The sequence below is a fragment of the Oryzias melastigma genome, linkage group LG19 (assembly GCF_002922805.2).
Source record: "Oryzias melastigma strain HK-1 linkage group LG19, ASM292280v2, whole genome shotgun sequence".
Classification (NCBI taxonomy): domain Eukaryota; kingdom Metazoa; phylum Chordata; class Actinopteri; order Beloniformes; family Adrianichthyidae; genus Oryzias; species Oryzias melastigma.
The window spans coordinates 20,292,311-20,311,785 of NC_050530.1; the positions used below are offsets into that span (position 1 = coordinate 20,292,311).

At 39.0% G+C, this 19,475-nt stretch overlaps 1 protein-coding gene across 1 annotated transcript in view; it reads right to left on the reverse strand.

The window, feature by feature from the left end:
* jmjd1cb (jumonji domain containing 1Cb) overlaps nucleotides 1-19,475 on the reverse strand; it is a 107,750-nt gene that overhangs the window by 46,275 nt on the left and 42,000 nt on the right. The window contains exon 2 of the mRNA XM_024298130.2: nucleotides 9,874-10,062. Coding sequence (XP_024153898.1) covers nucleotides 9,874-10,062 — 189 coding nt within the window. The remainder of the gene's footprint in view (nucleotides 1-9,873; nucleotides 10,063-19,475) is intronic.

Consider the following 19,475-nt stretch of genomic DNA (forward strand, 5'->3'; position numbering starts at 1 on the left):
GCCCCCTCAGGAGATTTTGGAAACAGACTTCAGATCAAAAATGGCTTTTTAAGACATTTAGGTTGTGGGATTTTGGTTAAATACGTCATAATCAGAATTAAAACACTACTGAGAATGTTTTTTTAATTTAAAAAAAATGTCACGGGGGGACTTTAACATAAAAATTATGAGATTTAGCTGCTGCTAAACCTCTACAGTTGGTTGAGGAGGGCTTTCATTCGCAGGACTGGATGGATATCTTCTGGAAGCTTTACGGTTTAAAAAAGGGGAAAGGCACAACAGAATGAGTTGAACAATTTCATGGAAAGAAACAGAGTTCTAGCAAACATGCAGCACACAGCTACGTTCACCTTCTTGAGGTAAACAACCCCCCAAATAATGTTTGGAGTTGAACGACCTCAGTGTCCAAACAAATCAATAGCTGTGCACGTGCAGAATTCATGTGCCACCGCATGTTATCCCCCTTCACATTTAAACTGCATAAATACTCAACCATCTCTCCATGCCAACACGAATCAGGATAACAGAAGACTGCTGCACAGCTGAGCTCCATCCAACTGCTACTCCAGGAGATGGGGCACAGCAAGATAAACCTGAGGGGGATGCTGACCACCCAAAATCAATTCACTCTACAAAACTGTTTCTGAGATCCTACAGCCCCCATCAATCCAGGCAGCATCTGGCCTTACATAAGCTGCAGTTTCTGAGCGTAGACGCAGAAGATGAGTCACCACAGGCCACATGTCACACACAGACGGGAACATTGATTGTGGAGAGCGACCACAGAAAGCAGGCTGAGTCACGCAGTCAGCCCGCTTTTAAAAAACAGAAGAAAAATAACGAGGGTGCACAGGAGGACGGCAGCTTGTTAATGCCCTTTCAGGTGAAAATGAAATGACAAACTAAATTACTACTGATTACTGAAGACTTTGCCAACGTGATGAAACACTGATGTGTCCTCGTGACAGCAGCCTCAAAGATTTTGATTTTAACTGAACCAATGACGTAAAGTTTCACATTAAGCTCAAGGAAACGTAAAAGCTGTAGAAATACGAGGTTATATTTCTCGCACAGAGCAGTTCCATCTCTGGTCAGACGATTGTTCATCCAAAGTTTACGCGTGATGTGACTCATTCACAGAACATTTTCTTGTCTAAATTATTATGCTTAAACACAAACTCTTTGAAAATACTGTACCTTAAACAGACTAACACGATCAATGAATTACGTTGATCGTGCAAACAATTAAAAAATTACAGTAAACCAAAAAACAAAAACACAGAGTTTCGTAGTTAAAGGGTAAACATCTAGTTAAAGACCCATTCCATTAAAAATGGTGTTTTTAACATGTTCTTGTAGCCTTTTTTTATGACGGAGGACATTTATGGGAGTTTAAGATTAAAACTATGTTTCTGAGAATTTCTTTAGTCATAGTGTGACGAGCAGGAGCACAGTTTGAAAAAAGCTCAAGTTTGTGGAACAGCAACTGCCATGGCTGGGCAAAAGTGTCTCTGCTCCGCTCTATTCTGATCATCCACTTACAACAAATAAATCCATGAACATCTTTGTTTTCCTCGTCTGAGCTGGAATCTGGATCAGAACTTACAGCCGGATAGCAATAATATAACTTTTCTTTCCAAAGCTAATGTTAGCTTGGAGTTGTGTGTAGCTGTAAACTAGCAGAAGAGGATGTCACAAGGGAATCCTGGGATATTGATGTAGGGTTACTTCCATCTACAACCTATAGGTGAATTTCTAATCACCTCCTGTTGCTCCACCCACAGACAAAATGACTAAAAACTGCGTAATCCTAACTAAAGACCCCTAGCAAAAAAATTAAATATAGTTGGACTTTAAACAAACTCATATAAGCTCTGTAACCATCTAGCTATAAAAGAAATGTGATCTTAAAGCAAAATGTATTGGGATGGTCAAATCATATTATTTTATCTGATCTTAAAGTCCCCCTATGACCATTTTTATTATAAAAAAAAAACTTTCCCAGTGGTGTTTTAATTCTGATTATTACGTTTTTAACCAAAATCCCACAACCCAGATGTCTTAAAAAGCCGTTTTTCATGTTGATCTGAAGTCCGTTTCCAAAATCTCCTCTGAGGAGGCGTGGCTTTTGGAGCTCCGCCCCTGATACCTCCCCTGCCTGATTATGATAGTTCTGAGTCTCACTAGCGTAAATCTTCAAAAGCAAAATGATTTATTTTAATATTTGTTCAAATGCCACATATACATCTTAAAAATCCAAAAAAATGATTTTCATCGGAGGAGGAATTTAAACACTCAAAGACAGCAGCAAAACTGTCCCCACTAAACACCAGACTTGTAAGAGACAGGAAACCTACGGTCGACTCATTTCCTCCACCAACTCACACGACTTCAGAGAGGAAGTGACAGGACATAGGAAACAGCAATAGAGTAAGAGTTGGTGGTCAGTTGAAGCAAAATCTCAGTGGAAAAAGAGACGGAACAAAGAGCTGGAGGGTTTGAACTGAGTTTGTTGTAGAGGGAGATAAATACCTGACCTTTGCTTCAAAATGACCACATGTCTTTATCGCATGTTTTTCAACAACCCGGCTGTCTGTCTAAACACACAAGCTGGCTACAGTTTCTCATATGTCTATTCTTTTTTTTTTTTTTTACATTTTGTCTGTTTGATCATTCAAATGATGGCTTGAGAACATTTTTTTTGTCCAAAAATAATTTTCTCATGAAGGCAAATAGTCTATCAAGCTAGTACCAATAAAACGATTTTTATTAAAAGCAAAGAAAAGTAAAAAAAAAAAAAGAAATGTCTGAAACAAAGGGGGCACACACTGATGTTTTTCAGAGGTCAGAGAAGACTCAGTTACATAACAATGTAATAACTACAGAAGCTTGACCTGCCTGCTCGTCTGTGGATGTTTGAATGACGACCAACAAATCTGTGTCCTTCTATTTTTAGGAGCACCAATCAAAACACGAAAGCTCAGACTGGACAGTGGCTTGGCTTTATGTAAGCGGCACACTGCCCATCCAAACTTTAAACTCCAGTTTATGGGGGCTTTGAAATCAAGGTTCCTGTAGCCCGGCCGAGGAACCACAGTCTGTACGTGGAGATGATTGATGAGGTCAGTGCATTTAGGCAGATAAAGAAGAGCTTTTATGGAGCAATTGGGCTGGTGCTGAGAGATCATTTTAGTACAAGAGCAGAGTAGTGCTCCCACAAACGATTAATTTAATAGTCAACTAATGACCGATTATTTTTTCCGATTAGTCGACTAGTCGGGTCATGCACAAACAGGATATAAAACACATCTTAACCGTCATTAGCTTTAAACTATCTAAAAACTAGATATACAGCATTACCTGTGATAATGATAGTGTGAATGCTGTAAGCTGAATTTGGCTGCTGAAGATGCTAGTGCTGATAGTTGAAGAAGCTGAAATTGATAGCTGAAAACGGTGAAACTGATAGCCATCTAAAATATGAGTTAAATGCCAAATTAGCCTAAAAAGCTGAAAAAGCCTAAATTAGCCAAAACAGTTAGCATGCAGCTAAAATATTAGTTAAACTCCAAATCAACCTAAAAAAAACTGAAAAAAAGTCTTAATTAGCCAAAACAGCTAGCAACAACATAGCCTAAAAAACCTTAATATATGCTAAAAAAGTCCAAAAAGCTAGCAGAATACCATCATAACTTTCAACTTTACTAAACTCTGACTCCATTTAATATAAAGTAACGACTAATTGACTGTTAAATTAGTCGTCGACTATTTTAATAGTCAATTACTCGTGGCAGCCCTAGACACAGTTACAGATTGAGTTAGCATGTACCACTCCAGCCTGTGCATTAACAAGCAGTTAGTTACTGGTGTACATGTTGGTAAATGACTACAGGAAAAACTGACGATAATCATTTTGATCGACAAATCTTTAAGGTTCCACCTAAAAATAAATGTAAATTGTTCTTGCTATGGTCCTTGACGTCTACTCTGGCTGTACTGTCCATTCCGTGCAGTGAAATAGCTGTGACCTCCATTTACCCCACGCAGCTGCTACAGAGCATGTGCAGCTTTTAACCAAGGGCCTCTTCACAGCTGTGGTGAACTGTGCCAAAAACACAACAGGGCTCACTGCTCACCATCCCTGTCTGCACTAAAAACTCTGCTTTATTGTTCGTGCTCCAGTGCAGTTGGTATGTACACTGGTACAGTATGTTTACTCCTTAGGTCCTCTGTGAGACACTTCACAGCATTCAGCTTGAACACATCAGCAGAATGTAACTACTGAAATCTGTGGTCACTGGACACTGCACTTCAGTTTTTGTCTAAATCCAAACAGTGTCATTCCTCTTTATGAGACTGATGTCACTGGTCATGACATACTGTTGGGTCACACAAATATCGTCAAACATATTGTTCTTGTGAGAGTAAGGCCCAATCTGATTACTTCCCTTCTCCCTTCCCCTCCATTCGAAGGGGGAGTTTAAGTTCAAGTGTGTTCAGGAAATTTATTTTTTAAATCCGACCCTCCAAATGGACGGATATAAAATCCTGTAAGCTGAATTTGGCAACTGAAGATGCTAGTCCTGATAGCTTAAGATGCTGAAATTGATAGTTAAAATGCTGAAGCTGATATCCAGCTGAAATATTAGTTCAATGCCAAATTAGTCTAAAAAAACTGAAAAAAGCCTAAATTAGCCAAACTACCATGCAGCTGAAATATTTAACTCCAAAATAGCCTAAAAAACCTTAATAAATGCTAAAATAGTCCAAAAAGTTAGCCTAATGTCATTGTAACTTTCAACTTTACTACACTCTGACTCAATATAATAAAAAGTAACGACAAATTGACTATTAAATTAGTCGTCGACTATCGTTGATTAGTCGACTAATCGTGGCAGCCCTAATCTTTATATTCAGAAAAAGAATAGCTCACTAACTACCTTATATGACATTTAAACCTTTTCCCCACAGCTTTCCGTGCAAACATGCAGTGAACGTGTCTGCTGGAGGCAGCACCAGCTCTGGACCATTAAAATCTAAACCAATTGTCGCTGTGAGGCTCCAGGTCTAAACCTGCCTGTCCTCCTGACAACACTGCTGGCAGCTGCTGTGAACACATCGACCCTTTTCCTGGAAGAATATCATCCCAGCTGCTGTAATACTCTGACATGAGAAGTCATGAATAACTTTTCTTCAGGATGTTTGTCTTTAAGATAGGCAATGTGCACTTCTGTGGATGACCTTCATTACCCCGCTGGACTGTGACCACACCCCCAAACCCTCGACCTATCGGTAATGAACCTGTCAGTGGGCCAGGTCATAGTTTGTGGTGGTTTTTTGTTAATTTAACAAAAAGGTGGACATAGTTGAAGGATTTTACCGTGGCACCTCAGCAGACAGTTGATGAACAAACTAGAGTGGAAAAAGGTGAGGGACGACTCAGCCCCCGCTACATTATACATGTGGGGGGTTCTTGAGTCTTATCTCACGTGTGTACCAGATGGTGCTGTGCACGCTGCTCTTATGTAACCCAAACAGCGATTACACACAAAGTCACGTCATGCGTTGACATGTGGAGGAATACAGAGAGCCCAAAGAAAGCCCTTTGAGGTTGCAGATGTTTCTGACCTGGACCTCACATTCCAAGAGAGACAAAAGAAGTTCACTCCTGCACAGAGACAGTTCACAATAGAAATTAGGGATGACCCGATCAGGATTTTTGGTCCCGATCCAATTGTGAGTCATTTTACTTTGACGCTGATCCCAGATCTGATACGTTCGTAAAATGTAAAAACTGATCCAGGTTGGTCACTATTTTTATGTTATTCACCTTTATCTTTTAACATTTAAACAGAGCACTTCTGTGAAGTAACTTGAACAATTCATTAAAAATAGTGACAACTACAAACAAGTTAAAGGTGACAGTCGTGTGAGAAAGTTTGGAAACTAGTGTTAGTTCCTTTAGAACTAAAATTGTTTTTGATTCATTATGATCCACATTTACATGAAAAAAATCTGTAAAAATAGAAGTGATTTTCTCCAAAAACATTGTTGCTGTAGGAAAGATCATACTTGGTCATTTGAGAAATCTTGGTGACTTTAGCTTGAACATCTTCAGAACATTAATGATGTGATTCACACCTCCAATAAATATTAGAAATGTGAGTGTGGTGATGAGTTTTCCTGAGGACCTCACATCAATGTAATTGTTGTTAGCTCGTGATTCATCTGCAGCTCATTGGTTGCTTTTTTCTGGTATGTTTACATCACTTGGCCACAGGCTACGGTGAACGCTTTGGTCCAATTGTTCTGCTCCGAGCACAGAGTCTATTCAGACGTAGGAAACTCAGAGCGACCTGGAGCTCAATCTGATAGGAAATGACCTGAGATCATCTGGAAAGACGGGTCAGAGAGTGGTTCCTCATCCCGGACCAGGGTCCGCTTGGTTGTATTCAGACTGAAAATTTGTTCTGGATCACTGAGATAAACAAACTGATTTTTTTTTTAGCGAACCAAATGTGTCCAGTCTGAATACACTAAGAGTTGAAGTTTACTGAGTGAAATGTTGATCATAAATGAATAAAATTCCAAATACTTGTGTCAATGTAAACACAGCTAGTTTATTCGTTTTGGTAGTTTCTGAGAGATCATTTAGATTTTAGTTCTTCTTAATCTCCTTTTCCTGAGCCTGCAGTCTGCAGAAGTCTCACTGCCGTCGCTTTATCAGAAGCAGGACAGCTGTTCTCATTAAATTAAACAAACCTGAGATTTGTGCTGTTGTCATGTCATTGTAGGTTATTGTTTGTGTTGAGTCAAAAAGCAAGAGACACTTGCTGTAAATTTAATTTCAGAGAGTTTTTGAGCCCTGAAGTCCGAGTGTGAATATCTTGCTAACCTTGCAGAACAGTTTTTGCTAGACTCCTGCTCAAACTGCTGCCGGAGTCTGCTGAACATTTATTTGAAATAACAAGCTTGAAATACACAACACATAAATACATTTTAGATTTTAATGGAGTCTGAACAGAAATCAGGCCCGATCACGTGATCAGATCTGGACATTCCTAATAGAAATGAAATGTATTTTGAAATACACCGAAGCAGCTGGATGGCAGCAGAGCGTCTGATAACACGGATGCAGAGCACACCAGCATCGATTCACACTATGACAACCCACAAAGACAAAGCAATCAGGAAACGCTCAACACTCAGAGCTCATTTGATCAGCAGTCTAAATGTTCATTTCAAACAGGAGTTATACAACTCTAAACCTTTGCTCATGTGGTTCACAGTCAAGCGGACTTCAAGGTCTGCACTTCCCTCCACAAGTTTTGTGTAACTGAAGCAAAACATGAAGCTGCATAAATGCTGCAGTGCAGACCAAAGAAAAGATCTTCTAACAGATTCTGCTCTGTGGAAGGGACTAGTGAGTTTGAGTTGTGACATGTCACTGGTTAACTAAATGTTTATTAGGGGTGTAACAATGCATTGATTTGTATTTCTGCTATCTAACCTGATTCATCTGCCTGAGCTAAGTTGTTCATGGAACCAGGTTAGCGTATTCCATCATAAAATAGTTTCAGAATGAATAAATCGATCATATCTATTTTGAAAAACACCATTTGGATGAGATGTGGTAGGTTTATTTGACCATCCAGGTCCATCACAGTGAACAACACACATGTGATGTCATCAGAGACTGATCATCCATCATTCCAGTGGAATGTGTGGAAAAACACAAACACTTGAATTTACAAAGAGATGACCATACAGTGTGGTAGAATGTTTGTACACAAATTTAATTGATTATATTGAGGAAATAGAATAATCTGGAAACCTTCACCTGCACTGTTCAGTACCAGGTATTTCTCTCTGGGTCACACTGCTGGAAGTTTGGGATAAAGATGTTCTGGATCGGTTTTAGGTCAGAGAATTGGATTATTGAAAATGAACCAATATTAACTACGAATCATATCAGTAACTAGAAACTATGATGTGAATCGACAGTTAAAATGAATCATTACACCCCTAATATTTATGATTGCAATAAGCCTCTTAGTCCAGCAAAAACACACTGGTATCATCACAAATCATGGTACAGTTCTGTCCAGCAGGTAGTGGAAACATGAATTATAGAAACAAAGAAGTAGAAAGTCTCTCTGTGACAGCTTTGACAATGATCCTGCAAAGATCCGGAGGGGTTAGATACAATCTGTCACAGCAGCGATGGATAACCAGACAGGATGAGGAGGAAGATCGTACTGATAAGAAAACTGCAAAGAACAGCCAAGATACCGTACAGGACTTTCAAGCTCTTTTGTTGCTAGAAGACCAAAGGTGGACTTAGTCAGCACAATTCAAATCAATTTATATTGAAAAATGCTAAATCAATAATTCTAATCCATGAATTGCTAGCCATTAAAGTAACTGAAAGGCCCATCTTTGGTGAATCACTAATTATGTCAAAAGTTTTTTGTTTTTTTATAACCAAATAAAAATAGTTTTAGAGTGGAAAAAGTTGAGAATGAATTGTTATTTAGTTAAAATTGAATAAATGTCAGCCAGACCCATTTATCTCATTTTTGCTTCAGCTGATAAACTGAAGAAATGACAACTTCTTTTTGTCCTCACCACACATTTTAAAGTCCCCCAATGACAGTTTTTTTAATTGCTGAGCAGAACGCCTCCGTCCCTGATCCTCTCCTGTCTGATTGTGATAGCTCTGTGTCTCTTCAGTATAAATCATCACTGCTGCTACAAAAAAATATCCAGCCGTATGGTTCTGATCCGGTTGTCATTTGGACGAGGAAGTGAAGATCTTCATGGACAGAACTTCCTCCAAAATCCTGATTCTTTCTCCTTCCAGTTCACCAAAGACTCTTTTAGCTAATTCTCCAATGTTTATTGACTGTGATCAATACATTCAATCATTGGTTTCTCAGAGTTCTTGATAAAATAATCAAAGCTAACATCAAAATGCTCTTTCATTGATTTACAATCCTTTCCAACTGCGGTCAAATGAGCCGCCGTTCACATTTCCGTGGTCACATCAAGAAGCTCCGTGGAGTCTGGTGGAGATTTTCCAGCGTTCTCAGTCCTGCTACCGTAAGTATTGGATGAAACTCACACCAAAAATCCAGTGATGCTGATTTGACCACAGAAATGTGAACGGCGGCTCATTTGACTGCAGTCAATGTGAAGATACCATCTTCTCTTCTCCAGAACCTGAACTAGACACTAGGAACAGATGAGGGTTTAGTGCATGTGCAGCAGAGCTGTTGATGGAAAGAAGATCATTCATTCAAACAGAGTCTGTCCAAGACACTTTGATTGATTTAAAAGGAGAAATACTCGGAAATGAAAAAACAAAATGATTTCTTATTACATTTGTTCTCTTTCAGAAGAAAAATGCCACACAGACATGTTAGAAACTCAAAAACAGGAGTTTTATTGGAGGGAGACTTTAAACCCCTTTTCTAAAACCCCATCAAGTCCATGGGGGCTCAGAAGATGAAAGCCAAGACAACCACAACTGGATCAGCAGCACCAGACCTCAACTTTGAGCCTGGCTACTCAGAACAGTATAAACTAAACCAGAATGGCCCTCCTGTCTGTCTGTCACAAATTAAGAGAACGTCCAAAAAGACAGATCCAACAGCAGAGACAGAAACACTGGAACAGTTTGTGTCCCTCAAAACGGGATCCTGCACAGCAATCAGGGACAACAACAAACACAAAAAAGCAAGGTTTGGAAAAACTGCTCAGACTGAGGAATGTTTGGGTGCAGCGCTGTGTGAGGCAGAGCAGCATCTCTGTCATGTGACTCACTAATCCTATTGAATGCGTCTAGCCTATAAAAATGAACTAAGCTCTCACCAGAGCCGGCCACTGTATGTGCTTGGCCTTGGTTCCCGGCAGCAGGCCTCCTGCTCCTGCGCCTCCTGCGGCTCCCTCCTTCCTCTTGGCCCAGACCAGCTGGTGCTCCAACAGAAACAGCTGGAAATCCTCATAGACCTTGACCCACTCTCTCTTCTCCCACTCCTGGTCATCAAATTCCACATAGACCTAAACAAAGAGAAAAAAGGATCAGTTACCAACATTCCTGTCAAATGAAGTCAAGTAACATTTACAATCAATTCTTAAACAAACTTGACCAGCATTTAGGTGATAATTGCTTTAGAAATTGAGGAAAAAACACAAGCAGCATGGGAGAGAAAGCGAAAAAGAAAAGAGTAAAGAAAAATAATCATAAAAATATGTATCTTTAGAAAAACATTAAAAAAGTAACAATATTTGTTATTAAAAACTATTTCATAGAAATAAAGGCTAGAAAATGTAAAGTAACAAGCAGAGGGGGGGGGATTAAATGAGATTCTGAAACAAAAAATAAATGCTACTCAGCTTCTGACACGTGAAAATGTATGCTTAACCACCAATAACAGAGTGTCAAACTCAATCACACAGGGGGCCAAAATCCAGTCATTAATTGAACACTAAAACTAAAATTTAAATCGTAACTTTTAAACATAAATATGAATTCGATATATATAATTTCCTGTGCTAATGCTAGTGTGAATGTTGTAAGCTGAATTTAGCTGCTGAAGATGCTGAAATTGATATTTAAAAACACTGAAGCTGAAAACGCTGAGGCTAATAGCCAGCTAAAATATTAGCTAAATGCCAAATTTGCCTAAAAAGCTAAAAAAAAAACAAACAAAAAAAAACAACTTAGGTTACCTAAAACAGCTAGTATGTAGCTGAGAACATAGATAAACTACAAAACAGCCTAAATTAGCCAACACAGCTAGCGTGTAGATATTAGCAAAGCTCCAAAATAGCCTAAAAGATCCAAAAAGCTAGCAGAATGTTATTTTTTAAACTTTCAAACTATACATTTTTAACATATTTATGAATATTAAAAAGGCAGGAATATTATTCCAGAATAAATCAACTTAAACCTCAAATATCTTTCAATATTTTACTCTCCATAAAAATATATTTTGTCAAAATTATATTAAAAGATAGAAATAAGCACAAGATAACATCGGACCATTAATGACAATAAAATAAAATGATCTGGAGGGCCGGAACCGGCCCCCGGGCCTCGACTTTGACACATGTGACCAAGAGATACGAGAGAATACAGAGATGAAAAAGCAGGAACATGAAGGATGAGGCGCTGTGCGTTTCCTAGACGAGAATGTTATATTTTTGGCTGGAGCTGCCGACAGTCAGACAAACCAGCGGTGAGAGTAAAAGAGGAGAGGCTGCAGAATCTAAACAACAGTTGGTGTAATTTTAAAGGATGACGTCATCTGTTTGGAACAGATGATGACGAGACCATAAACACAACACCCCAATGTGTTTGTGAAATCTCAGGATATTTCTACCACACCCTTCTGTCAACAACACGTGCAAATGTCTCAGATGTTTGTCAGCTCATTTGTTGCCTTCGTTGACGCTGCAGCAGTTTGGCGTTCATTTACAGATGAGCTTCACCTGTGGAACGAGAAGCTACCACTTTGTCTCCCTGCACAACCCGGAGAGGGTGAGGAGGGTCAAAGTTTACCCGTCCCCGTGACCCCTGCAGGTTGGTCGCTCTGTGGTTAAACCCTAATGCCTCACATGTACTTTATCCCATTCGCAGCAGGTCACTCATGTCCCAGCTTCAAAACATGCACACACCATGACAGCAGCAAACCGAGCCGGGGTCACCATAGCCACACAACATTCAGGTCGATCTGGAAGGCCAATCATTTACTTTTGTGCAGAAAAAAAAAAAAAAGAGCAGCATCAACTGGACATGAGCTGTGAACTTTCCATGGGGTCCAGAATGCTAAAGATTTAACATTTGACACATTCATTTCACTCAGGACTACAGACAAATGACTTACTGTGCAAAATAGTGTTGCTATGACAACCACTCACAAATGAAAGGAGATGCAAAGTTTGTTTGTTCAAAAGTTCCAATACCTTTTTCATTTTGAAATCATAAAAAAATTCTATTGATCAAAGTAACTACTACAAAATTCAGCCCCTATGTTCTGTTCTCATTCTTGTAGTAAACCAAGTACCAGCAATACTAGTCCCCCAATTGACCCCTAGTGGCACCCTTAGCGATCAAACAAAAATGTTGATCACTATTGGAGTTAGTGCTGGGCAACAATACAATACAATATATATTGTGTTGGCCATAGAAAAGTATATATCGTGCCATTCTTCTTCTATTGATTTTATCAGTTTCTTGTTTTGCTGAACTTGTTATGAAAAGGTGTTTTCCTACTAAGAAACTTGAAAGTGCTGTACATTTTAAAAAATGTCTCTCATCAGTGACTATACAGTTACAAGTCCATTGAAAAAATAGAGTCAGAGAAAAGTAAGTAATGACCTTTCTGTTCCTTTTTTTTAGAGAATAACGGACAACATACTTTATTTTGATATGTCGTGATACATTAGAACTGCCACAAACGATTAGTGGACTACTAAAATAATCAGGTCATGTGCAAACTGAATGCAAAGCATACAACTTAACCATCATTAGCTTTAAACTAACTAAAGATAAAGACAATGAAAAGGATAGTTTATTAAACTTTTAATGAATCGTGCAGTTTCTTCCCTTCATTAATTTCTGGTATTAAAACAAGAATACCCTATTTTCTGAAGTATAAGTTGCAGTTTTTTCATAGTTTAGCCAGAGGTGCAACTTATTACTCAAGAGCGACTTATTTGTGATTTTTTAAATTTATTTAATTTTTTTTTAGACATCAATAGGCTAGGGCTGGGCGATATGGGAATTTTCATATTGCGATATCGTTTTTTTCATATATTGCGATAACGATATTAAAAACGATATCAATCAAATAACTATATTTGTCAAAGTAATCTTTATTGCAAAGAGCTTTAGGACTTCAGATTTTTACACCTTAACTTTGCCCCCAATTAAATCTTAGATAGTTCAAATTAAACTTTCATAATTTCTTGTATTAACTGTAGTATTGAAACTAACTGTGAGGAACATTTAAATATTTCTAATAAATATTGTACATATACATAATGTACACTATAGTTAAACCATAACGGTGGTATGTTTTCAATAGGCTGTACAGAATTTCTGATTTATTTTAATCTGACTGCAGCACATACAAGTTCCTTTCAAATTAAAATTAAGTCTTAAAAACATTGTTCTAAAGCAGCAAATATATTGCAGTTATTTTTATATTATGTTCTAATTTCTTCTGAACATAAACTATAGGTACTGCTGTGCAGCAGAAGATAATAAAATGTAAACTTAAAATAAACAGTTCTGATAATAGATTTAATCATCATTTCACTCAGTCATCTGACATGTGTACATGTTGGAGGATTGATCAAACACATAAGATCTCTTCATTTAGTGTCATGTCAGGAGTCGTTAAAACAAGTTTATTTTACTATTATTAGATCACCTCATTAAGAAATGAGCATAAACGGCACAAATGTAACTAACAAATTCATTATTGATACACAATAAAACAACAAATTATTCTAATTCGAAGCTCTATACAAAAGCTTTTGGTTAATATTTTAACAAAACCCTCAAACTCTAAACTCCACAGCCACAATCGAGTCCCCGCCCCCCTGCGCCCCCCTGTTACGAGCATGAGCAGTCTCTCCTTCTCTCCTCTTTCAGCCCCGCGTAACACGTGACACGCGGCAATAGACAGACTGTCTCCTTTTTTCTTTTTTCATTGAGGTTCTCCTCTAAATCAGGTTTTAAACTCCTGATTTTAAAGCGTGTCTTCTCTCCCTCACACTCTGTGGATCTGTCGGTAACAAACAGCTTCGGACCGAACCATTTCAATGTAGAGGAGGGGGGTCCGGTGACGACGTTTCCAAAGCAAAATATATAAACATCGTTACCTTGACACTAAAAATAAAAGTATTTGCGATTATATATTGGTTATTGGTTTACTGAAATAATGTTTTCTGTTGTGTCCTTTTGTCATCATTCGGGGCCTCCATGCCCCCCCCTCTCAGTCTGGGCTCCTAGAATCAGCCGCTCCGTAAGAAGAAGAAGAAGCGCGGCTCTTCCGGGGGTTTCTCCCGTGTTCATTTAAAACGAAAGTTTATCGCAATTGACTCATTTCACTATCGAAAAAAAGTAATACCGCAGTAACGATAATTATCGTTTTATCGCCCAGCCCTACAATAGGCTGATATATTTGTTACTTTCCCAGTAAACACGGTTGTCGTTTATCGTTTTTTTCACTAAAAACCACAAGAGGGCGCTGCATCTGAAGTATTTGTGATTGACAGCGGCAGAAGAAGTGTCGTCCAAAACAAACATGGAAGAGAATCTGATCGTTACCTCCTGAACTTTGGTATTTTTCTTGTACAGATCAAAAGATTAATATCCTTGTATTTCTTCAATTATTTATTTTCTTAGCTAAGCTGGGCTTGCCTGATTTGTTCTTAAACGTCACACTTTTCTCCTAAAAGTGCGACTTATACTCCAGAAAATATGGTAAATCAAATGAGGTCGGCATCTGAAACAAGGAACTATTTTCATAAAAGATCAAAGTGTTGCTTACATGGACTCAAATACAAAAAAAGTGAATTTTTTGGTGCTGAACGCTCACAACTTTGTTCAGCTTTACTACACTCAGGTTCCATATAGTATAAAGTACCGACTAGTCGACTATTAAAATATTCGTTGACTATTTTACTATTCGATTAGTCGACTAATCGTGGCAGCCTTATGATATTTATTGTTATTGTAATATAGAATAATTTGTACTGTGACAAACATCTTTTTCCATTTTGTCAAGCACCAATAAGAGCTATTTTGCGGTACAGCTTTGAGCCAGATGCCAGCTCAGACGAGGAAGACAAAGACGTAGAGCTCAGTGTCCTTGTGGTAGAGTGTCCGCCCTGACACTGGAAGGTCGTAAGTTCAAATCCAGGGTGAGTCACACCAAAGACTAAAAATGGGACCCAGTGCCTCTCTCAGCATTTAGGGGTTGGATTGGGGGGGTTAAACCACCAAATGGTTCCTGAGTGCAGCTATGTCTGCAGCTCACCGCTCCTCCAGAAGATGGATCTAATGCAGGTAACACATTTAAGAAACATGTGGCTTTTAGCTTATAAAAACTGTTCTCTAGCCCTTCCATTGTTGTAAACACAAAATCAAAAACTCTTGCTGAAGAGTCATTTTCTCCAGACTTGTGCTCTCTTGCTGCCAAACCTGCACATGCATGAAGCATGGTTCCCTCTTTCCCATGCTCTCCAGTGTCATCTTCATTCTCCCTCCCCCACCGCAGAGGCAGAGATGGAGGGATCAACGAGTGCATGCCTCCTCATTCAGCCTCCCATCCTCCTCCCCGCCACAATGCCCGTCCGGAGTCCTCTGAGTGATCACTCCCAGCCAGCAGAGCCTGAAGTGAAGCAACCTCGCTCTCCCCTTTGTCTGCAGTTGCTGCAGTCCATCCACAAATCACCGCTCCTTCCTTGCCACCTGAATGAAGCCACTCCACCCAAAGAAACTTTCAGTCCCAAAGATTCATTTATCTGCAACAAAATGAGGGCTTCCAGGACAAGCTCCTAACACCCAAATCAAGTCCTGGACCCACACAGGATCCATCTCCATGTTTGATTCTAAACCCCACAGGCCGGCCTCCACTGCAAAGATCTACGATCCATTCATTCAATCACATTGCAGGTGTTTTGCAATTCCATGTTTTTATTGATTCGTAAATATTGTGATTTTAAAACCCAATTGTTAATCAATTTTTTAAAGAAAGACTAAATCGTAAAATTCTTAAATTTAATGGGAAAATCTTTTTCCATTTAAAAGAGGAAATCAAGTCTACTCTATTTAACTGTGCGATTGCTTAGTAAGCATCACTACTTTAGTGATTCTCCTGCTCCTTTCCCTTTGTTTTTCAGCACGTAAAAATTAAATCACACTTTCAGTGATTTCAGCAAACTTGCTATCAAAACGTTCAGATCATTCAGGAAATTACTGCTGATATTTTTGGTATAAATATTGAGCAAATATATTCATGGGATATGTTTTCATCTTTTATAGTAATTTTCAACAAATGTGGAATTTAGCTAATATCTTAGCAACATGCTAATGTTTTTTGGCTAATTTGTTATCTACTGAAGTTCTTTTTAGGCTAATTTAGAGATCAGTTTCTATTTTAGCAACATGCTAACATTTCTGACACATTTAGTTTATTGAGGAAAGTTAGGTTATTTTGGAGTTTAGCTAGTATTTAAGTAACATGCAAACATTTTTTCAAAATTAACACGTATTAGGGATTTTTAAGCAGTTTTACTACAAATTTTTTAAAAATTTAGGTCAACTTCAGCGCTCTTTAGTTCTTTGAGAAAATTTCCAGTCTTTTAGCATTTAGCAACTTATAGCATTAATATTTTACAAACAGCTTTTGCATTTTCAGCAAATCCCTTCAGCAATTAGTAAATTGCGTCACCATTTTCCACAAAAAGGATTCAGACTAGCATTATCTCAGGTAATGGAACTTTTCTAGTATCCATTTAGCTTTTTGTGTGACACTTTGTAGCCGGAAAGTAAAAACAAACAAACAAAAAAACCTCCTGGATGGATTATCGGACCTCTGATTGGTTAGATTGCCACACAGACATGAGGATGTGATGCTATCTCAGAGCTGTGCCACCGGTCTCATGTCCAAATTCTCCTTGGAGGAGTTTGCACTCTCCAGAAGAGTCAGAGGAGAAATATCTTCATAGGACCTGAATAGAGGCAAGTCAAGTGACATTTACATGTGTTTGATAAAGCCAGTTTTAGGAAGAAAGAACAGGAGCTTTCTAGATATGAATGTACATAGACAACACTGCCTGCCTCCTCGAGGCATCGCCACACCTAGAATTCCAGTCCTTTTAAAATGACAAAAACTTGCACTTCTTGTTTTAGTTTGGTATTAAAAAAGAAAGTAACTGGAGCCAGATCAGTTCACTGGGTAACCACTAGGTGACTTGTTACAAAAACAATTCAATGTGAAATGGCCACGCCTAGCAAGAATACAGTCTGCTTCAAAAAACTGTTTCTGTCAGTAACTATAACTTACTAATCTCAGTTTTTTCATTTTAAATTTGGCATCAACACTGTGCCTAAATAGAGGTGTGGTCTGCTGAATGACCATCAGTACCATGACTCTAGAAACAGGTTTCTGGGCATGTTTCAACAATAACCTGGCTTTGGTGGTCATTTCTGGCTAAAATGACTTAAATCTCTCATTCATTAAATCCAAAACCAGTGTGGACAACCCAGCCTCACTCCATCTATTTATTAAGGTAATCACTCAGGCAGAGCTGGTCTCACTGAGCTCTTCTGGTTTATGTGACAGTCCAAAAACCAACAGACTAAAGAAAAGTAATTGTTTCCCAATTACTCACACTCACTGAAGTACTCCATGTCATTGAAAGATTACGACAGAATCTCAAAATACAGCTAGAAATCACTTTACAGACAGAGTTCAGGAGTGAGAAGGCAAAGCTGTCTTTGTTCTGACAGAGAAGGTCAATGCAGAGTTTTCTTACTTCAAGCTCTCCAGGAAATAAAGAACTTCACCTACGAGTCACTACACTTTACTGAACCTTTCATTTGTAACTTTGCTTTGTGACATCTTGAGAGCCAGGAACAAAGCTGTGACAGACAAGACAGGATTGGTGTGTATGTTTGTTTTCCAATCAGATTGGTAATAATGTAACTGTACACGATTAATAAATATGGACTGCTGGGTGCCCATTTTACAGAGCTCCTTTTCTCGAGTTGATGCTGTTGTGCTGATCTGCTCCCACATGTCAACATTGCTGCTTCTTACATCATGTAATGTGGATTGTCTGCAAAATGTTTTCAAGTACCAGCATACGCCTACCAGTAGACAAAACAACTGATGGGCAGATACATGTCAGAGTCACTGCGTGGCTGCAGTTTTGACTCTTCTGAGGAACAGCTCACATTTTCTGCACAGATTTCTATTTGACTGGATTTGTTGTCAGGGAACAACACTGACACCTCCTGCAGTCTGTATTAGTAGAGGTAAGAAAAAGCTCGGAGAAAATGAACTGTGTGAAGTCAGTTTATCTGTCAATTGTAGTAAAGACGTGTTCACGGTCAGTCACTCCAGACCATGAGAGAGGAAGACATCCCTCACCTCTTTTAACCCTTCCACTCTCCTTGGCTTGTTTACAGTAAAGGGACCATACCATGACTTTCTTCAGTCTTTCAGAGTGAACTATATCCATATATATGATCATTTATTACCTTTAAACTAAAAAAACAAATTATTTATGAAATAGTCATTTTTGTGGACCGTTTTAATACCTAAAAGCAAAACGACTCGATCTCTGAGGCTCCGCCTTCTGCTACATGTCAGTCCCGCCCATTTTACGACGTCATCCTTGAGCCTGCCCATACACCGTCAATGAGCCTCCCCGAGCCTCCTCAGTGTGATCAAACTTTGTAAACAAAACCACGTGACTAAAGATCTCTTCAGTCATTGGCCAGCAGCTATGGGGGGGGTCAAAACAGAAGATAAAGATGGATGCACTGCGGTCTGCAAATGCTCGCCAAAATTTTTCACTTTTTACTTTGTTGGTGAATTTTGATCGTCTGTATGAAGGCCAGGTTCAACACTTTCTACTGCAGCTTTGGTACCGCGGAGGAATCCTGCATGACGGTTACTGGAGACACAACGGCTACGGTTACACACACTGATAAGTGTTTGTGACGTGTAGATAGTTGGTAGAATCAAAGTGGATCATGTTAAAATTTGTTTTGTTGAGCATGAATTCATCCGACCACATTTGAAAGAGTTTCCGTGTCTCATCGTTGTGGTTTTATGACACTGTTTTTAAGAGAATTCTGTTGGAACTTCAAAAGAGCTTTAAGATGACGTCACGGCAGCAGCCTGCGCGCACGTGTCGTGTAACGAGACACAGAAAAGAGAGTTATACGTTTTTCAGTGTTGTTAAAATAAGAAAGTTGAACCAATTATTTCCTTTTGGCAAACATGACAATCAATGCTCTACATTTGTCCGTGGCTCACAGATCGCCTCATTTCTAACGTGTTTACATCACGTGACTGTCGGGTGGCCATTTTGGTTCAGTTGTTCCACTCTCGGTTTGTTTTGTATTCAGACTGAGGAATCTCAGAGTGAACCGAAGTTCAGTCAGATTGGAAACAAACCGAGACCACCTTCAAAGATGGGTCAGAGAGCTGTTCCTGGTACAGGAAGCTAGTTCTCTCCTGCCAGGATACAGATTCTGACAGGAGAGAACTACCTCAGCACCACAGCTCTACAGAGAAAGTGAGTGTTCCAATGGGGGCGGAGCTTGCAGCACCGATTTTTCCTGGAGGGGGCAGTTCACGTATGACCCGCTCGTTTTCATGGGTATGGGAGGGGCTGCTGCAGACAGTGCAGGTTTTTAGAGGATTACTCTTGAATTTATG